This window comes from Amblyomma mixtum, chromosome 2 (genome assembly GCF_055824585.1).
Source record: "Amblyomma mixtum isolate Tamu chromosome 2, ASM5582458v1, whole genome shotgun sequence".
Classification (NCBI taxonomy): Eukaryota; Metazoa; Arthropoda; class Arachnida; order Ixodida; family Ixodidae; genus Amblyomma; species Amblyomma mixtum.
The window spans coordinates 309,562,504-309,581,700 of NC_143013.1; the positions used below are offsets into that span (position 1 = coordinate 309,562,504).

Consider the following 19,197-nt stretch of genomic DNA (forward strand, 5'->3'; position numbering starts at 1 on the left):
GGGGGTCTCCATCTTAGTAATCGAGCCTGCAGGAATTAGACTGCTGGCCTGCATGGTTTCGGACAATTTGGTCTCGATTGGCCCTAGATAATCAGAATTTGGCTGCTCTTTTTCTTTGCTAGCCGCTCGCGGTGGCGGAAACGCTGTGATATTTCCGCGTCCTTCAGGAATCCTGTTTTCACTTCCTGAACCTTTCGCGGCGTTTCCTAACAAAGATGCGTTCCCGCATACCAGCTGATTGCTTCCAGCGTCCTCACTGCTGTTTCCCTGACCTGTGCATGACAAGCATATTCCTTCGTCTTCCAGCACAGGCGGCCTCATCTCTCGGGAATCGGGGCAGTTCTCCCTGACGGATTGACTGGCTCTTCTACTCTCCTTGATCTGAGAGATCTCGAGCTCTACCTGCTGGCGTCTTGCTTCTATAACCTTCAAGACATACTTAACATCCTGAGGTTCTTCCTCGCGAAGCAGCGCCTTTCCGCCATTTACTTTCGCAAGTTGAGCCTGAAGGTCCGCTAAGCGCGCCTTCGCTAACTCAACCTGGTACCTCACATCGAGTGAGGGTCGGCTTGAATAACTCTCCATACCGCCTTCCGTACCCCTCAGCTGTCCTACCGGCTCGAACACAGGGACGTGAACAATGCGACCAAGGAAACTCACGGTTTCGATGCGTCGATCCGCATTGCCAGCTCCTTGGCGTCGGAGTACACCGCCACTTTCCCCGGACGCTGCGATGAGCTGTCGCACGCCGCTGCTCCGCCGCCGGTGACCGTCAAGTTATCGACGCGCTGCTTTTCTGGACCGTATGCAGTCCCGCGTCGCTGGACTACTGCCGTGGTCCTTGCATCCTTGCCGGCGTCTCTTCACAGGTCCTGCCTCGAACGCTGACCTGTTGCCTTGTCGTCGCCTTTCTCCCTATCTTCAATCTTCTTCCTGCGCCGTCTCCCGATGGCCGCAGGATCCTGTCGACTGCGCCAGTAAAGATCAGGTTCTTCTATTCTCCTTGCACCAGAGGTGCCCCGCCAGAGACGGGTTGGTTTCAACTCGAAGACTGAAGCTCTTCGCACCAGGGGTGCCCGTCAGAGACGGTCTTGTGTTCAGTTGAGACGCAGGGATAAGGCGAACACTTCAAATTTTATGTACAGTATTTACAATAGATACAAGTTAAGGCACTAGAGACAAATTAAAACAGCAAAGGACAAACAACAAAAAGGGTGGATCTGGCTAATACTAGGGGAGGCCCCTACTCGGCGTGGCCGAAGATGCGTAGCATCTCACCTTAGCGCAGAACCCCGCTTCCGGCTCCGGGGCCCAGTTTTAAAGACTTAAAGGCCCGGCCCACATTTGGTAGCTTCCAATCATATTACAATGTTCACATGATTGGTTTATCAAGAGCCTGGCCAACCCTCCAGCTTCTGTAGGGCAAAACGCCCTTTCCCAATCACAAACGCACTGTCGTGCCAGTACGTGCAGAGAACATTCCCTCCACCACAAAATAAAAATAAAACAAACACAAATACACATCCGTGCCAGCACGTGTGCGAATCGGTACCGCGGGTGGGGGGACACCCGTATACCTGCCGGCGCGTTCGCGAGCGGCCGCGTTCCAAGAAAGGAGACGCTTCGCTTTGAGCACCCCCAGCCGCGTTCCGATGACCCCCGCGAACGCTACCGAACCCTTACACCCCATAAACAAACCAACCAAGTAGTAGAAGTAGTAGTAGTAGTAGTAGTAGTAGTAGTAGTAGTAGTAGTAGTAGTAGTAGTAGTAGTAGTAGTAGCCGCAGCAGTAGCAGTGGCAGTAAGTGCCAATTTCAGTTGCAATTGGACCCGGAAAAATGAAGGTCAAAGAGCACAGACATGCCGACTCGCAGCAAAGAGGCCGCCCCGTGTTGCAGATTGGAGATAGAAGAATGAGAGAGTAGAAAGAAAGAGGACCAAAGAAAGAAAGAAAATGTCGGACGCGCGTCCTAGCCGTAGATCAGATACCACACTGGCAATGTTCGTCGGTCGTTCCGTTTTCCCCGTGGTGTAATGCGGACTGGCCTCGGGCACTTCGCATAGCCGCTCCTCTGCCCAGCTGTCGTACACGTCCAAGAGGGCAATTGGTAGCGACGGCTGGCAACGGCAAACAGGCGAGCGATGAATGGCGAACACCTCACTTGCAACGCTCCGACCGGAAATAGCTATTCAAACATGACGCAATGCATCGAGCAATTTGGGCAACAGTGCGAAGAATGTGGATCGTTATTTATTTTTTCGCCCAGGGAAATCTTCGCAGCTTTGTCAGCGCAATAATTAAACGACCGTATATACAAAGCGTGTATCACTTGGGTGCCACGTAAATCCTTCTGGAAGATCACTCGTTTAGTAAATAATAGTGCATCCACTGGCTCTTGTCACATAAAGAAATGAGAAAAACGCCGAAGCATTGCCGTCAACAGCAAGTAAATCACTCTTAGATACCTATTTTCTATACAAGTGGACATTTGCCGGTTTCGCATGCATGTACATTACAAGCTGCACTGAGCATTGTTTACAACTGTAATCTTCATGCCGGGTGTGTACAAATCTGGCAGGGCTGATACCACGAGAACCCCATGTGTTTGAAATAAATTCGAAGTTTTCCACTACGGCATCCACCGTAGCACAACTTCGGGACGATAAATCTCGCATATGCTAGTGGGGTTTAACATCCCGGAGCTGCACACAGAACACGAAAGACGCTGAAATTTGAGGGCTCGGCACTAATTTCAGCCAGCTGGAGTATTTGCGCACTCACATCGGATCGCACACAGGTGTTTTGCATTGCGCCTCCATTGCTATGCGGCCGCAACACTCGGGATTCGTCAGTCAGGTAGCGACGACTAACACCCCGCGATGCACGCTGTGATAAATTATATCTTTGGTTCTAAAACTCGATATTTTTTTTTTGTTTTGTTTTTTTACCTCACCAACCGCACAGTGCTCTATCTGTCTAGTTTTTTCGTCCTGCCTCAGTCGCGCAGTGCCTTTACCTGACAGACATACCGTTGAAATTTCGAAAACTTTTTTCACATCACTTGAGGCCACTGCAGCAAAGTTGAAGTTGAAGACTTCGTGGAGGCTGAGCTCATCATTTGGCGCGACTCTACCCTGTCCGCACAGCACACCTCTGTTGTCCAAAAGAGTCGCGAGGTTTCTATTTTTCCTTCGACGCTACTGCCTCTAGTCCCGGTTTTCAAACTACTGAGCCTGCGTAGCTCGCGCACTGACGCGCAAAGCTGCCTTCCCCTGCATGCTGCTTGAATGCAATGCAGCCTTCCCTCTTTGCTGAGTCGACTGCTCGCTCGGCGCTTGTCGGAGTCGTGATTGCTCGGGACGACCTTCTTCGTTAGGGAAAGAGGGGCGGTGAGGGGAAAGGGAGCGCAGCGAGACACTTCTCTAAAATATCCACGCAAAATGACAGCCTTTTGCGCCGGGTCCGCAGGAATGCAGACAAATTGTAAAACGGCGCATTTCGGCATGTACAGGCACTCATACGGAAGAGCCTAAATTTAAGTTCGAAGCCCTACACATGTTACAGCGAGTAAAGCATAATTTTTGCATCATGGAGTCTCGCGAAAATGCATAACATGATATTTTTAGCCTACTAAGTGAGATCCGTTTAATACCTTATCACCTGCAGCTCGCATCTTCGTACTTGTCGCAATCATTGTACGATCGAGTTGCTGAAGTTTCGCAGCGCGTTAGGAGATACGAAGCAATCAGATACGTGCGCGTTTGATACTTAATAAAACCCAATAGCCTCCGGGTTACGGAGGGCTCCCTGATCTACGCCCTTTGTGTTTTTATGTTTAAGTGGTTGAGGCAAGGACAACAAGTTGCTGTTCATGGAAGTCCCTCATTATTCATCGTAGTCTTTCAAGGGGACAAGGCCGATACGCCGTAGTCCTTCAGAGTGGTCGATACTCGTGGATGCATTAGCTGGGCGCTCTAAATCTCTTTCTTCATCGATGCCTGTTCTAGGCATGATGATATTTTGTAAAACAGCATATCAACTGAAAACCACCTGTGGCCACATTTTATTGATAACCTGTTTCGTTCCAGATTGCGCATTCTTTCTAACAATCGGTGTTGTTAAATCAGCAGTTCACCCCAATCAGCTTAAACACTCCACGTCCGCTATCATCGTTGCCACAGGTGGTTCGAACGCAAGCGTTACTGCAGAAAGCAGGAACAGATTGCCAAGGAAATGCAGAGGCGGAACGAGATCGGCGACGACATTGTTGCGTCTAGCCTAACAAGGTTTCGTTGCGCAATGTTCCTCACCTAGAGCTTCCTGCTGGCAGCGTTCACGGAAGTGATAAAGAAGGCGCGGCTTCAAGGACGAACAGTAGACACAACACGAGCACTTGTGATGTCTTCAGCCTCGCTTGTAGTCGCGCTCCTTGCAGTAAGCTGAAGCTATACTGACTTGCACAACTTCAGACCTGAATATAGCGCAGCGTCATGTTCCTCGTAACTAGGAATGCACGGAAGCTCCAAATGAGCAACAGAATAATCCTTCGTGGTAGCACAATCTTCATGGCGCTCGGCGCCTGAGCCTGAGGGCGCCTGATCGAATACCGGCCGCAGCCGCCTCATTTCGACAGAAGGTAATGGCGAAAACGCCTGTGTGCTGCGTATGCCAGAGAACGGTAGAGAATCCCAGGTGCCCACCGAAATTGCGAAACCGGTGGGTGTTTTCGTTTAATCTCCAAGCACTATTTGCATTTCCTTTCTTTTTCTCTTTTTTTTTACGTAGCATGACCTTCGGTGTAAGCTGATTCCGTGACTATTGTAGAACTCTCGTAGCTTCTGGGTGGGATTCGTCGCCGGCGGCTCGCAAGAGGAGAGAGTGGGGCAGCAAATCGAAACTGGCGACAGCTCGGCTACCTTGACCAAACGGCGATCGCGCGACAAGCACTCGCGACGACGACGACGACGACGTCACCGGGCGTATTTTCTTTGTGGCGCGGGGCAACGCCTTGTCCCGGTTGCGATGGAAAGGCGGCTGGCTGGATCGGCGGGCTCGTGGGGTAAGCGAAGCGCGCGTCACGCCGCACGTGACCCGTGACGCGACAGTGACGCCGTCGGTGGAGAAGCGGCGAACGGAGGCGCCCCGGCGCCAGTGATGGTGGCACCGCGGCCGCCCCTGGTCGCAACGGACCACAGCCGGCGGTGGGGAAGAACCTGGCGGGGATGCTGACCGCGCGCAGCGATGGCCTCTTCGGACTCTCAGGTGAGGACGGAGGGTGTATGCGAGGCTGCGCGCGCTTCTCCACTGCGCTACCCGCGAGCGAACGCTCGGGCCGAAGAAGGGTGTCTCCGAACAGCTGATCGAGACACCGAGGCTGCCGACAGCGGTGCGGAGCCACTTGTTCCCGGGAGAGCGCTCTATCGATCGCCGGCTCGCACCGACGGCCAGGCAGACGGCTGTCGTTGCCAGCGCTGAGGCAGCCCGCTGGGTCAACACCGCCAGCTGCCACCACTGCGCCGATATGCGCTGAAGGATGCGATCACCAGGAGTGAAAAGACGCTCCTCGTTCACTCACTGCGATGCCCCATATATTGCAGTTCTGAGGGAAAGCTCGTCCCTGGCCGCCAAACATTTTTGCAGGGCAGGCACTTACGTTGTCGCTTCGGCGCTTGCATAGTTATCGTTTTCTCGGAGAGGAATAGCGCAACGCGGTGCAACGGTGTTTGTCTTTGGGGCAATCTCCAGAGGTGCAATCTTCGCTCGTCTTTTGATGCCGCTGGCCGTAAAAAGTGCTGCGAAGGCGGCTGTCGCCTGAAAGCATCGAACGAGGACTCCCCAGTGGTCGGGAAAATCGATGTGTCAAGCGCCGTGGCTGGGCGCGTGATCAAATTATGAAAGATGCTCCAGTGTGGGTGGCTCTTCGTTCTTGACTGTTTCTTTTTTCTTTTTTTTTTTGAGGTGGTATACTGGACACCATGGTTGCGAATGCAAAGAATTAGCCTTAGGTGCACCACTAATGTGCACGCACTAGCTGTACGACAAGTTGAAGTGTATTAATTGCAACCTAAGCAACGCAACTGTCAGCAGTTTGTCCTAGAAAATTAACCGCACGACACTATTATCAGAGACGAGAAAAGTGACACAAATGTAATGACCTCAATGCTGAAAGTGTATCGGCATACCTTGCTTTCTGTGGCCTGCTGATTATACGGTTTTGATTCGCCCTTCATTGTCCATTCGCGCTGTTCTGTTGCTTTTCAGACGATATACTTTGAAAACATTTTGTAATTTATCGTGTCATCGGCGATAAGAGATACAGTCATTTGGATTAATATTGTTTACGTTTGCTGTTTTCGTTGTTTCTGCACGGAAAAGCAACTAATTAAATCCTTTTGTCTCAGCAGCCCAAAAAGAGACGACAGAGTAAGCAAAGATGACGCAGCTCATATACCTTCATTGTAACCTAATTCAGCGCTTTATATATATAAAAAAACACGACTTCAAGAATCCGCAGACTGTCTGCTCTGCTCGCCCGACCAATGCATTACTGACGACCGCACTGCGAAAGCTCCCTTCACTACAATGCACTTGGGCAGCGCCCTTTTTGCACGCCAAAGAAAGAAAGCTGCACGACGCGCTATTTAAGGAGACGGGCGGAGAGCTTCCCTTGACCCCTCTCGCCTACGCGTGACCGCTGCAGAGCGGGACAAATCGAAGAGGCAAGTTGCTGGGACCCGCCGCAGTGGCTTATTGCTCAGGGCGCTCGGCTAGCCGGAGTGCCCGGGTTCGAACCCGGCCGTGACGGCCCGCGTTTCGGTGGAGGTGAAACGGACAAGCCGCCTGTGCGCTGTACGACGTCAGTGCACGTCAAAGATCCCCAGGTGGCCGAAATCATTCCGGAGCCCTCCACTACGGCACCTCTCCTTTCACTCCCACCTTCCTCTCTACCCTCGTGGCGCGGTTGAGGTGTCCACCGAGAAGTGAAACAGTTACTGGGCCTTTCAGTTCCTCAAAACCAATTTTCATTTTTCACGTTGTTGAGCGGGCTGGTCGTTCATCGTTAAGAAAATAATTGCGCACTTATTCCGCAGATTTTTTTCCCTAAAAATCTAACAGGCTGTGGGACGGCCCAGCCCACGATTTTGCACGACTGGAGCCCGTGACCGGCGCACGGCTAGGCGGCAGAAAGCGTACGCGTCTTTCCCTCCCCCCCCTCCCCTCCCCCCTCATTCGCATCGCTATGGGAAGAATATAAGAGAGTCAAGAAAGCAGGAGCGCGAAGCATTTAGCGGCGCCAAATGACACACGCGCCGCTTGCATTGCCTAACGAGGAAGCCGTTCTTGGTCAACTGACGGTGACCTTTTCGCGTTGTCTCCTCGTCGTTTCCGTCTCCATCAGCGTCTTTCTGGCACTGAATGCTCTGGCACGACCTGCCTGCTCCTGCCCCGTCCACTCTCTATCATGTCTCGGGACCATCTGAGCATGCCACTCCTCAATGGAAGTGACGTTGTTGACGAAAGTATCGACAACTTGTCTTTTGGGGGCCCCCTGAAGTGTCTGCCTTCGGTTTGCGTCTCCATCCAACAGGTTTCGTTATCGCTTAAATCGCGTATGCGGGCGTTAACGCGAAGCAGACCGGCTCGTCGTGATGTCACATCGATGTTGCCGTCGGGACGCCACATCGCCCCTCACTGTACCGTACCTTTCCCTTCCTTTCACGCCTCGGGGAAGTCTGATGACTGGCGTCGCAATCGGAGACGCCTGTGTTGATCTGCGCCCAAGCTTGCACGGAGAAGCATCACAAAAGATCGGCCGATTATATGAAAGCAATCATCTATGAAAACAGTCGAACCTTGTTACGAAGAAGCGGTTTATAACGAAATAATGGCTACAACGCAGGAATGACGATCCCCTTGAAACTCGGTCAACACGCGTTCTCTAACGAAGCGGCGGCTATAACAAAGTAATCGCCGGGCCCTTTCAACTTCGTTATAACAAGGTTCAATTGTATTACTATTTTGCGGAAAAACGCGTTTGGGGTAAAAAGGGAGTTCTATTAATGGGAGATTGAGGTGACAATAAAATACCTCCATGAAATTGGAAGGCAGCCGGCGACTCCGCGTACGGATTCCAGCCAATGCTCGAGAAGTGCATCACCTACGCAAAATTCTTAGACCGTACCATGAGGGCAACTCTAGAAGCCAGTATGATTATCGCGTTCGATTATCTAGGCGTCAGCTCGCCTTCTCCACGTGACGGAGGTCACGTACTTGACGATGCCTGCAAGAAACCATTAGCATTGTTTTCTTTCGTTTGGTTTCTTTATTTTATTTGTGGATTGCAACCGTTTTTCTTTATCTCTTACGCTGTCTCTTGTACACATACGCATCTCAATTTCATCACTACAACATACTTAAAATTCAAAGCGGTGTTTGTATTTTTCTATTTCCGTCTTCGCCGTTTCCGCTGTTTTGTCAGTGCATAGCAACCTCGCGAACTTTCAAAGCAGTGACAGCTATGCTACTCTCTCGTCCTCTGCGAACTAACAGTGACACGAACCCGGCATTGTTTTTCTTAAATTTTAAACGACCCATCTACGAACTCCGTAGATGGAGTTCACGAAATGCTGATACGACCGTACCCAGCGCATTGCTCGAATTTATTGAATCCAATGAAGAGAAACCGTTCTGCTATTTTTCTTGACTGAAGCCGAAGGTTCTTCTCATTTTGTTAGTGCTCACGCTTTAGTAAATGTCTTTAATATATTGACTATAATTACTGACATAATATATTTAGTAAATATATATAGTTTGTGTAACGGTTCCACACGAACAAGTTAGTGCTTCATGGGAAACATCGTACCTTTTTCGATACTTACCATGTTTTCTACAAGACGCGGGTTAGATCCCGGCCGCAGCGGCTGGAATTTCTTTGGAGGAGAAATTCTAGAGGTTCGTGTACTATGCGATGTCAGTGCACGTTAAAGAACCCCAGGTGGTCGAAATTTCCGGAGCCCTCCACTACGGCGTCTCTCATAGCCTGAGTCGCTTTGGGACGTTAAACCCCATAAACTAAACCAAACTAAACCATATTTTCTACAGGGCTGTTGAGCAGGCTTCGATGGCTTAAACAAGCGCAGTAGGTAAACAGCTCGGTAAAAATAGTCCCTCGTAAACACGAAAATTCAAATGCAATCCAGCTCGCGGTCCATCTCGATCCCAGCCGATGCTTTCATCTGCACTGGTGACTAAACGGACGCCTCCGCGCCACGGAAATGACCTAGAGAATTCCACTGGTCGATCATCCTCTCGGACCAATAACGTGCGGCCTTCTCGAGCGTCTCGTGGAGTACTCTCTTTCGCAACATCGCTCGTTGTTAAGCGCAAAAAAAATTTGACCCCAATTTACATGATTAAGTGAAATGCGACTTGGGTGCGCTGGCACGCTTGCCATTGTTTAGCTTCGTTCACATTTGCTTAGCTTTCTATCAGCTTGAGAGTTAGAGCTGCAACAAAATGGTCTTGAACCTACTTTTACGTGCTTTTGGACTGCACGTTCCTCCGGCGACTTCTTCATTTGCCTCTCCTTTCTCGCTCTTCATCTGTTTGCGTATCCCGTCTAGCAGGGTTACACCGTCTTCGCAGCTCTGCTTTGGCTTGCCGCCTCGCTGTGTCCACTGGATCGGTTGACCCACGTTGGCGCTGTGTTCTTTTGCGGCGCTGCTCAGATTGATGTGCAGGTCATTGGGCTTCGGAATATGCTGGAGGACCGGCGTCATCGATGGTTTACCATTTGCTGCACAAAACGTTCCTGGCTGGACTGCGCTTTCATTTATGGATCGCAGCCGCAGACGTAAGCCTTATCTCCGGTTACAATTTTCTACAGGAAACCTGGGTCATTACAAACAGCACTGAGCAAGTCCTGTGGAACTTCAGTAGAAACTCCATCTGGGAAGTGTCTTCGCGGACCCTCGCAGTTTTTTAAGTTGTGGAAGATGAAACGCCGTTAGAGGTTAGAAAGGCACGTAAAGACTGAAGCAAAAACGTTTTCCCTGCCAAAATGCCGTCGAATAGATAAAGATACTTTGTTCCTTATGAATGGCATTGGTTACGAAATCGCATCTAAATGCTGTTTGTGTCTTTGTTTTGTAATGCTATTGTCAAGCGCCTGCCGCTTCCATAATAATTAAGAGTGAGTAGCTTAAGTAGTGCTCAAAGCCATGGCATATACGTTGTCTTACGAAATGTTAAACACCGATGACACTGACGTTTCGCCGTGGTCTTGATATTCTGATGCTCGTTTTGATGATATTTTTACCCTTTGCATCGAGTCACCGCGGCGTGGACCGTAAACGACGGAGCAAAAAAAAAAAATAGCAAACATTATTTGCTGGCGGGTGACCTTGGCAACCGCAGGAATTGACGCCTACTTGCAGAAATTTTGATGCCGTTCTGTCAGTCTAGTAGACGTAGGGACTTTCAGTGTGAGCAGTATTCTGGACACTCTACTTGTTTGCACACGTAGTTAAAGATGTGTTTTTGAATTCAGTGGTCCTCATCATACTTGCTAGACTCTCTGCCGCAGTTTTAAAGAAAGAAGCAATGGGATTCTTCCGCTGCTGCTTGTTAATGACACAGTGATACGCACCCCCTCTAAAACACGCGGTGGTGAGGTGTGCGTGTGAAGACACCACCATAGCGCCGCCCTAGCGGTAGGCAACTGAACTAGCGCTCGCGCCGGCGTTCCACCGGAGGAATGCGAGGAGGAGGCGCGGAGAGAAGACTGGACCGGATTGGTTCGTTGGATCCAGTTGTCAAGCACTGATATGTATAGGCACGCGATATTTTTTACGAACCTCGCATGAAAAAAATCTGTATGTGCATAAAAAAGAACAAAAACGCATGCCTTGGATTCATCTTCTTGGTTCTGCATTGATCAGGCAAACTGCAGTCAAGTCGGGCATAACTCTTCAGCATTTGGCCAAGATCCAGCGTGTTTTTCCTGTACTAACAGTCGGTGGTGCGTAAACACATACGGTGAACGACAGCGTCTCAAAGATGAATTCTAAAGAGGCGCACTGTAAAGATCGCAAAACTGATGCGTGGATATACTGTGCTTGCCTAAATGTTTAATTATTTTTCCTTCTTTATTTTCATATGCGAAGTTCATTATCTTTCCGAGTTCAATGTTGTTTAAAGCGCTGAGCCGCCATGCGTGAGACCTGTTTAGTGTCGTCAGTGCCGGTTTGTAGGGGGTGGGAGGTAGTGCGACTAATTTTCTGTGGCAAAACCACAGTAACCCCAATGCTCTTTCTTTTACGAAGAAAATTCAAGAAATGCATTTGTGAAAAAGGACAAAAATTAGAGATCAGTCTGGCATCTAGCCACCAATTTTTATTGATGAGGGATATCACCTGTGGCGTATTTTTCGGTGCCACAACAGAAAGATCCGTCTCACAACTTGCAGTGCTGCACCGCTTTTTGATTATATACACCATTTGCAAGCTTCCCATGGCGTCCATAAGTAAAATGGGGAGCTGCTATTGGCACGATATTCTTAGGCTACCTGACCTTCACTCCACCTGTCTCCTCAAGACGCGATTAGGGTGGGGAAAGAAAAGACCCTTCGGACTATACCGATAGCTGATTGCCTAGCTCCTTGGTGGCGCCTCTGTCTGTAGATCATTGGAAACTGGAAGGGCATAACTCATGCCCATAACTTATAACTCAGAGTTTCGTGACTAGTAGGATTAACTGGAAAAACCTCGCTGCGGTCATCTCCGGACAGTGAGTGACGTGGTTTAGGATTCCTAACAAAGGTCCACGGTACCTCACTACCGCATTCAATGGCCTCTTATTTCTGATCAAGAGTACGTAAACCAGAATGATTTTGTATGCATCAGGGACTTCAGTGTTCCTTACAAAATCGTAGTACGCAACTCCAGATCAACTCATGAGCCCAGGTTGACATTAGATAACGTAGAAGGCGCTTAGATACCTGCTTAGAGAAAAGCATTCAGAGCGTAGTGACACACTGCTGCTTTATTTCCCTCGTGCTGCATTGCTACGGCCGCCCTAAGCAGTTCAAGTGCGCGCCGCCGAGAGCGCGGAAGTCAGCTGACCTCCACTTAGATGGCTAACCACTGCTCCGCGGATATTGAAACACGAAAAAAACGCAAGGTTTCACCACTGCTGTGATTAAAGTGGTGCGCTGGGGTCCGGCCTGGCTGACGGCCAAATGAGGCGCAAATGAGCTGTAGGCTTCGGAGAATTTAATTCTGGTGTAATGCTTTGCGTAGAGACGTCGTATCGGAATGAGACGGTGAGCCACAGCTACGTAGGCAATGTCTGGGCACGCCCATTCTGAGGTGCACCTAATGGCGCTCCGCAGACATTTGCCACTTCTGGCTACATCCGGGCGTGTGTGCCGCTCGTAATCTATGCATTCCACAGTCCTGACATGAAGGGCGTGAGCAGCTCAGAGATAATGTATTGTCAGAAATGGAAGTTAAATTTAATGTCAGGTATGTTGCGAATACAGAAGTACCGTACTAAATGTGTCTATCCACTGTATTGTTTCGATGTGTTTATGCATGAGCGCCCGCGTTTGCGCGTGTTTAGCAACGCGCCTATCTCAAATTAACGTATAAACCTGACTTCATGGAGAACATAATCTGTGAATTTGCCGTGCCCCAGTTGGCTTGAAAGCTACAGCTCTGTCCGACCTGTGACAACTCGAATGTCTGGCTTGTAAGCGCCAGTTAAGATGGCTAAGGGTGGGGCTCGGTTACCCTGTCCAGGAATAGCTTTGCACGTTCAGTTTATTAGTAAAGTGTGCCTTAGAAGTGTCTGCTTGTAGCGCATGATAAAGAAAAGAAGTTGAAAGGATCGCCAAGGAAAGAAAGCGCCTTAAGGACACGGTTGCAATGAAAAGAAGAAAAAAACGCTGCTTCTCATTGAGAAAAATACGAACAACATTAATGGCTAAGCGATAGATTATGATTTTTATTCTAGACAGAAACAGTTCAAATTTTGGAGGGGAGATTTCTCAACACTGCCATTTTTTGAAACCTTTGCGAAATAGACAGGCTTTCTATTTTTGTCCGCCTAGTGACATGGCCAACGCTGAAAATTGGCTCTCATCGTGTGCAGTGGCGCGAGGCACTGCTGTTGTCTTTATGCTTTTGCTAACAGTTTTTATATATTGGTGCGCTGTGGTGTGTCAAAAGAACAAAACGTCTTCAATACTTTGCCTGTATTCGACGTTTGGAAAGATTTGTCTTCGAGCACGACTCGAAGACGGTCAAGTACTGCCCGCTCTGCTTCCTTTAGTCTTCACGCTCGCACATCGCTCGCATTTGTCTGCACCTCCTGTTTGTGACAACTGCTGCGACTTCCTACGTGGGCCATAGATGCGGTGCCTTAAACAGTTTTCCACCTCCATTCAAATATGAATGTCACTATAGTTTACGCCTTTTTTTTACCGGCTGATCACAGTAACATATGGATCACTTTATTCTAATTTCAGCAAGTTAGTCTTCACAGTTCAAGTTCAGTTTGAGACGTCGGCACCTTCGTAATCAGCTAAACAAGTTCCTTCTTGCAGGAATTTTATATAAACTCGGCCAGACTAGCTGTCGAGATTTAACCTCTATCTTCAGCATCATCAACGACACGACTTGAAGACTAAGCTAAAAGAAAAAGAAGGAAGAAATTAAGAAGGAAAAGGAAGGAAGGAGAAAGACAAAATTTTTTTTCAAGAAACCTCTTGAGCGTCGACCAGTTAGTTCTCTCGGCTGGGGTCCGCTCGTGATGGTAGATGATATTCCCTATTTTTTGCTCTTTAATTCCTCTCTGCCCTACCCCTTTCATCTTTAAATTTTCTTCTTTCTTACAAAAACCACTTTCCGACATCAAGCCGCTTTCTTTCAATTTGCAGCCGGACCTTTCCCTCACCCGTGATACAATCACGGGTGAGGACCTCCTTCTTGCATCTCACATTAAAATCTGCCGCTCTTACTGCGTATGGGCCCGCGGCGATTTCTTTTCGAAACGCCAGCCCTTAACAACGTACTTAAAATAACGCGTGTCGCACCCCACATTACGCTCGTATTGGCGCCGATGCGGTCGCTGGTCTACTGCCATGCGCACGCGCTAATTGTTTACGTGCCCTGAATAGCCCTGACGTTTTTAGTACACGTTAAGCAGAAGCCAATTCGCCTTGGTTGTACGAGCGGCCTTGCGTCAACGTGTGAGGGCTACGCGCGTCAATTTATTAATTGCGTCGTCGAGCTATTTTTTTCCTTCAGTACGAAGCTCACCTTTTGTCGAAGCGTGCGCGGCGGTTCTTTTTGATGCAAAGGACGCCCATTTTCTGCATGGACGTGTGTGAAAATTCTGTTTCTGTAATCGCGCTTCGACAACGTGCAAGCTTCAAAATGCTTCTTCAGATAGGTATGTAGGTAAATGCACTCCGTGCCAGAAAAAAAGAACGCTAATTAAGTCACTTTCAAGCTATGGCTTTAGGCAATAAACGTCAAAATTACCCGATCTCTTGATAGAATATTTCGACGAATTAAACTCATCGAGTACAAGAAAAAAATCTCACACAAAATATTTGTTTTAAATTTGAAGTGTTCCTATCTGAGGTCAGACTTTTCTGTGTGCGTTATGATATTAATTTATTTCCCGTTTTTTTTTTGCGTGTTTCAGTAACTCGCATTGCTTAAATTAGTGCCGACATCTGCCTCCTTTTCTGCATCCATGGAGTGTTTTTCATAGAAAAAAAAAAGTTCATTCGCGGTAGAGTTGCTGAATTATTTCTTTTGTTTTGTCTGAGAGTTAGAAATGTTTAAAACGTACTTCTGTCTCAGTCAGATTTTTGTTGTGACAAGTATTGGGCTAAGTACAGACGCTCCCGCCCTGGGGCATTCACCCGGTGTGTGTCTCGCACAAATAAACAAATAAAAACAAAATAACGATACTAAGCACATATTGTATGACTCATTGGGCACCGGTGACAATACGACGCATCTACGCGTGCTCTCGTCATTAAGACACCAGGTTTTCAACATAGACCCCAGCAAAAGGATGTGCCGTTGCTGTCAGAACTCGGCGACCGTCCCCTTTCCCCCCCCCCCCCCCCCCTCTTTCTTCTTCCATTATCTGGGAAGGCCATTTATATTCGGAGCTTTCTAGAAGAAAGCTCGCACAACTGCATTCCGCCCGGCCACGCACTGCGACTGCGTTCTCCCAGTAACTCAAGACAGCAGTGCCGTTGCTGTGCTCTGGGCAGAGCTCGGGGAATTTGTGGCCGCAGACCCGAGTCTACCATGCTTTATACGGCCGTAGGCGGCGGCCGAATCAGCACCCGTCCGGGCCCCCCTGACAACGGTGGGGTCACATGCCCGCACGGATTACTCGAGAAATGCATGCATCACAACTTTTTAATGAAAGGCGTGTTTCAGTCAGTCTCGGAGCGCAAGAGCGTATCGTGCCCAATCATGCCAACTGCCCAGAGATCACATAGTAACAAAGCACGCATGTAATACAGGCGTAATACGCGTGTTATACGCGTAATATGCATAAAACGCCACTACATATCTTTACTGATTATACCCTCCCCCATTTCTCCGAAGTTCTTGGCTTCATCAGAACTTGGCGGACCACCAAAGAGCCCCAGCAGAACGGGCTGTGCATTTTCACAGGGCCCTAGTTTTGGCCTAAAGTGTAGTTTCTCCCCTGGTCTCCCCCCCTCCCCACTCCCCCCTTATTTTCTCACATTGAAAACTAGCCAGTCGCACCTCCTGCACGAGACGCTGTCAAGCGCCCGTGACAAAATGAGTAATTACGAAGGGGAAAGCAGCATATCCAGTGCATCTACGTCGCGCTTCGAGCAAGGTTCCGCACGCGACAAGGTGCCTCGGCTGCTGTAAATAGAACTGCCGCGCCCAGATCCGACCGGTTCCACGCGCAGTCAGGTGCGACGCGCCGCTCCCAATCGCGTCGCTTTGGGCCCGAGGCACACACCGACGCTTAGCCGGAAGTCCTAGAGACCGTCGCCAATTAGAGAAAAAACATCGCGCAACTGGTTTCTTCGGCAGCCAAATACGAGAAACTGCGAGTCTGTTCTTGGCGTCACGGAGTTGCGTCGCATGCCGCCTGGCGAGCGCGATTAACGCCCGCTATTAAATAGCTTTTGGCTCAGCTTTTCGCGCCGAGTCCGACTGTTGTAGCGTAAGAATTGTCCTGCGAGTCGGAAATGGAAATTCAGAGTGGGTGTCAGTTGTTCTTGGCCTGAAAACAGAGCTGTCACGAAGGTTTACTACGAGCCAAATGGCTTGAAGCAATGACGCAACCTATGGACGCCAAGTCTGACGCCAGACGTTTAGCTTATGTCGATTCTTTACTAAATAAAGATACGGTAAATGGTCTTATCTAGCCTAATTTAGGTATAAGCGACTTCTCACTATATTGACACCTTTCTGAGATAAGATCAACATGTCATTCGGAGACAAAGTATTTTTACCTTGACACGCACGGTGGGTGCTAGTTTTTCGGTAGCTGAAGATTGCATCAGCTATAGTTGAAAGCACAAGTCACGTAGGTAAAAAACGACACCTTTCTGAGAACAATAAGCTGTAGTGAACGTGCAGAATAACAGTATTCTTCCGTAAAAACGCCATTACTTCATCTTGGAAAGACAAATTTATCCCATATCTAGAAACTCACGTGGACCCTTCAATGGCCAAAGGTACAGAGGGCAAAACGCTTGTCTAGAACATGTTCTGGGCGTGTTTCGGGCTGATCACGTGATATCTATAGATAACATCTTGTTAAAAATGGTCTGGATATAAGCATGTGCAGTTAAACTTATAGGATTTCGTTTTCATTTTTTGACTTCCTGGTCGCAGCGGCTTTGGGAGGCGCGGAACACACAATTCGCTCGTTCTAGACATGCGTTTTGCACTCTGTACGCGCCAGTCAATGCGACATGGCTCACACCCCAGAGGTGCTAACGCCCAACGGAGATGGCTAATGTTTCCCTTTTAGTTGTATGAAAGGAGGTGTTTTTACAAGAAATATATTCACGCCATATGTGGTACAGCTACGTCCTCGTCATGCGAGCACTTTTATTCCTTTGTAGCTAAACCTGTCCACGGATGACGACCTAAAGTTGGCCTATCAAACGCAAGAAGTAATTGTCTCGAAGGCTGGGTAAATTTGAAATGCAGCGATGATTTAATGCGTGAACATTAGAGGAGACATGCCACGGAGAAAGTAGCGTAGAAGAGTGAAGCCCTATAGGTGAAACCCTGGCTAACGCTCTCGGAGTGAAAGCATCACTGCCCACCGTGGTGGGCAGCGACATTAATTTAAATGCCCACCGAGGCAGGTGCCAGTTAAATTAATGATTGGTCGTGAGGTTGCCCGGGAAGAGCAACCTACCGTTAAGAGTACAATGCAATAGCATCAGAGATCCCTCCAGAGATTCATAGATCGCGAGGAGTCTCCATACCACTCCTAGTGCAGTGGTGCAGCGGTTAAGCGATGCGCCACTGCCCCGACAGGTGGCTGTTTCAAACACAGCCTCCAGTGAGGCTTGTAAGACCCAGGTTGCTCTTCACGAGCTCCTGTAAGGCTCATTTTTGCATAGATAATTCTTCGGGACTGCATATCTCTCGACTATGGAACTGATTCACATTGCTACGGCGGACAGGTGGCAATTGTATTGAATTTATTTGAAAAAAATTGGCAGTGGTGTTGGCTCAGCTAGGCCAGGATATACGTAGCGAAAGTAGTTTCGTCTACTGACGTTTCGGTAGCGGCACGCCGTCGTTGTCGTTCAGCAGCTTGGCGGCGCCTCTTCGCGAGACGTTCTCGTTCCTCGGACGTCTCGGCCGCCCGCTTAGCCTTTCTCTCCTCATTTTCACGCTGTCGGCCGGCCTTGTACCATGCGGCGACTTCTGGATCGGAAGACTCAGTTTCACGCAGCCTGTACCGCTGCCGCGACGACCACGGCCGCTCTCCTTCCAAGGTGCGTGTTTGAGGAGCGAGAGCATCGCTTCCGGTTTATATCCCAGATGCGCGCCGCCACTCTGCGCATGCGCAGTGCGGCGCAGCGGCTGCGGCGCCATGGTTGCCATGGTACTGGTTGCCTTGGTAACGGCGCATGCGCAGTAATGGCCTTTGGCAGGCACCGAGAAATGCGTTTCTACTAGCCTAGCGTAGCTTTCGCTACACTATTTTCACTGCACCTGCCACGGTGTGCAGGTTGCTTACAACCCTATGAGCAGGTGGCCATCGTGGAAGGTGGGCCACCTGCTTTTTCGCGACACGTGCGCACGGACGCTGGCTTTCCTCGTGAATGCAACCTCTTGAACGATTTCATCAATCCGGATTTATATAAACGCAATTCCTATCCACAGCCGACACAACAGCGTTAAGCCGCAACGGGAGATGACTGGCGGCAGCTTGAGCTGCGATGCGATCGTTACTGCCTAGCGTTAGACGCGTGCAGGAGCCTTGGTTACAGGACTGGGTTTTGCTGCACTTTTACTTCACCCCGCAGAAGGCTACCGGGACCGAGAGAGTGCAGATGAAATACAGGAATGTCGGCGGCACTAAAGGGGCGCTACACGGGCACCGTTGCATCCTGGTTTTCTACCGCGAAAATAAAACTCCGGGAAAAGACCGGAGGGCGGCCCCGGCATAGTGCCAGCAACGGTCTAACTACAGTACATGAATACAAGCCTTCTGTACGGATGACAGCGTAACCGACTGGAATGCCGCCCACGGTGGCCTTTCGCGGCAGTAAAGATGCATAGGGCCTGAGGGATTAAATGGAAATGAAAGAAAAAATAAAAACACTGAAGAATTGTGCACTGCCGATGGCAGGGGCCTGGATCGTAAGCGCAACGATTTGCAGCGACCTCGACGTCCCATTTTCATAGTACAGATTTTTTTTCTTCTCGTCGTCTTCACGGTTATCGTCGCGGTGAAGTGCGCCCGCGGCACATTGCGTCTTCTCTGAGCGGATTTCCTCGACGAAAGGTCGCGCGTCTATGGGGCGCCTTTCACACACTCGGGATGGCCGTGCGTTGTGTGCGAACGAGAGAGAAAGCTGAACTAAGTGCGCCACCGACGGCCTTCGCGAAAGTGCGCGCCAGGGCACTGCCTCCGCGAGATGCCTGATC

At 49.5% G+C, this 19,197-nt stretch overlaps 2 protein-coding genes across 3 annotated transcripts in view; one reads left to right on the forward strand and one right to left on the reverse strand.

Annotated features, from left to right (window-relative positions):
• The window catches only part of LOC149364924 (putative phospholipase B-like 2), a 74,702-nt gene that overhangs the window by 33,253 nt on the left and 22,252 nt on the right, over positions 1 to 19,197 (reverse strand). The gene's annotated exons all lie outside the window — the stretch shown is intronic.
• Positions 5,010 to 19,197, forward strand: part of LOC149364925 (uncharacterized) — a 40,566-nt gene continuing 26,378 nt past the window's right edge. The window contains exon 1 of the mRNA XM_089574904.1: positions 5,010 to 5,263. Coding sequence (XP_089431030.1) covers positions 5,243 to 5,263 — 21 coding nt within the window. The 5' untranslated portion in view covers positions 5,010 to 5,242. The remainder of the gene's footprint in view (positions 5,264 to 19,197) is intronic.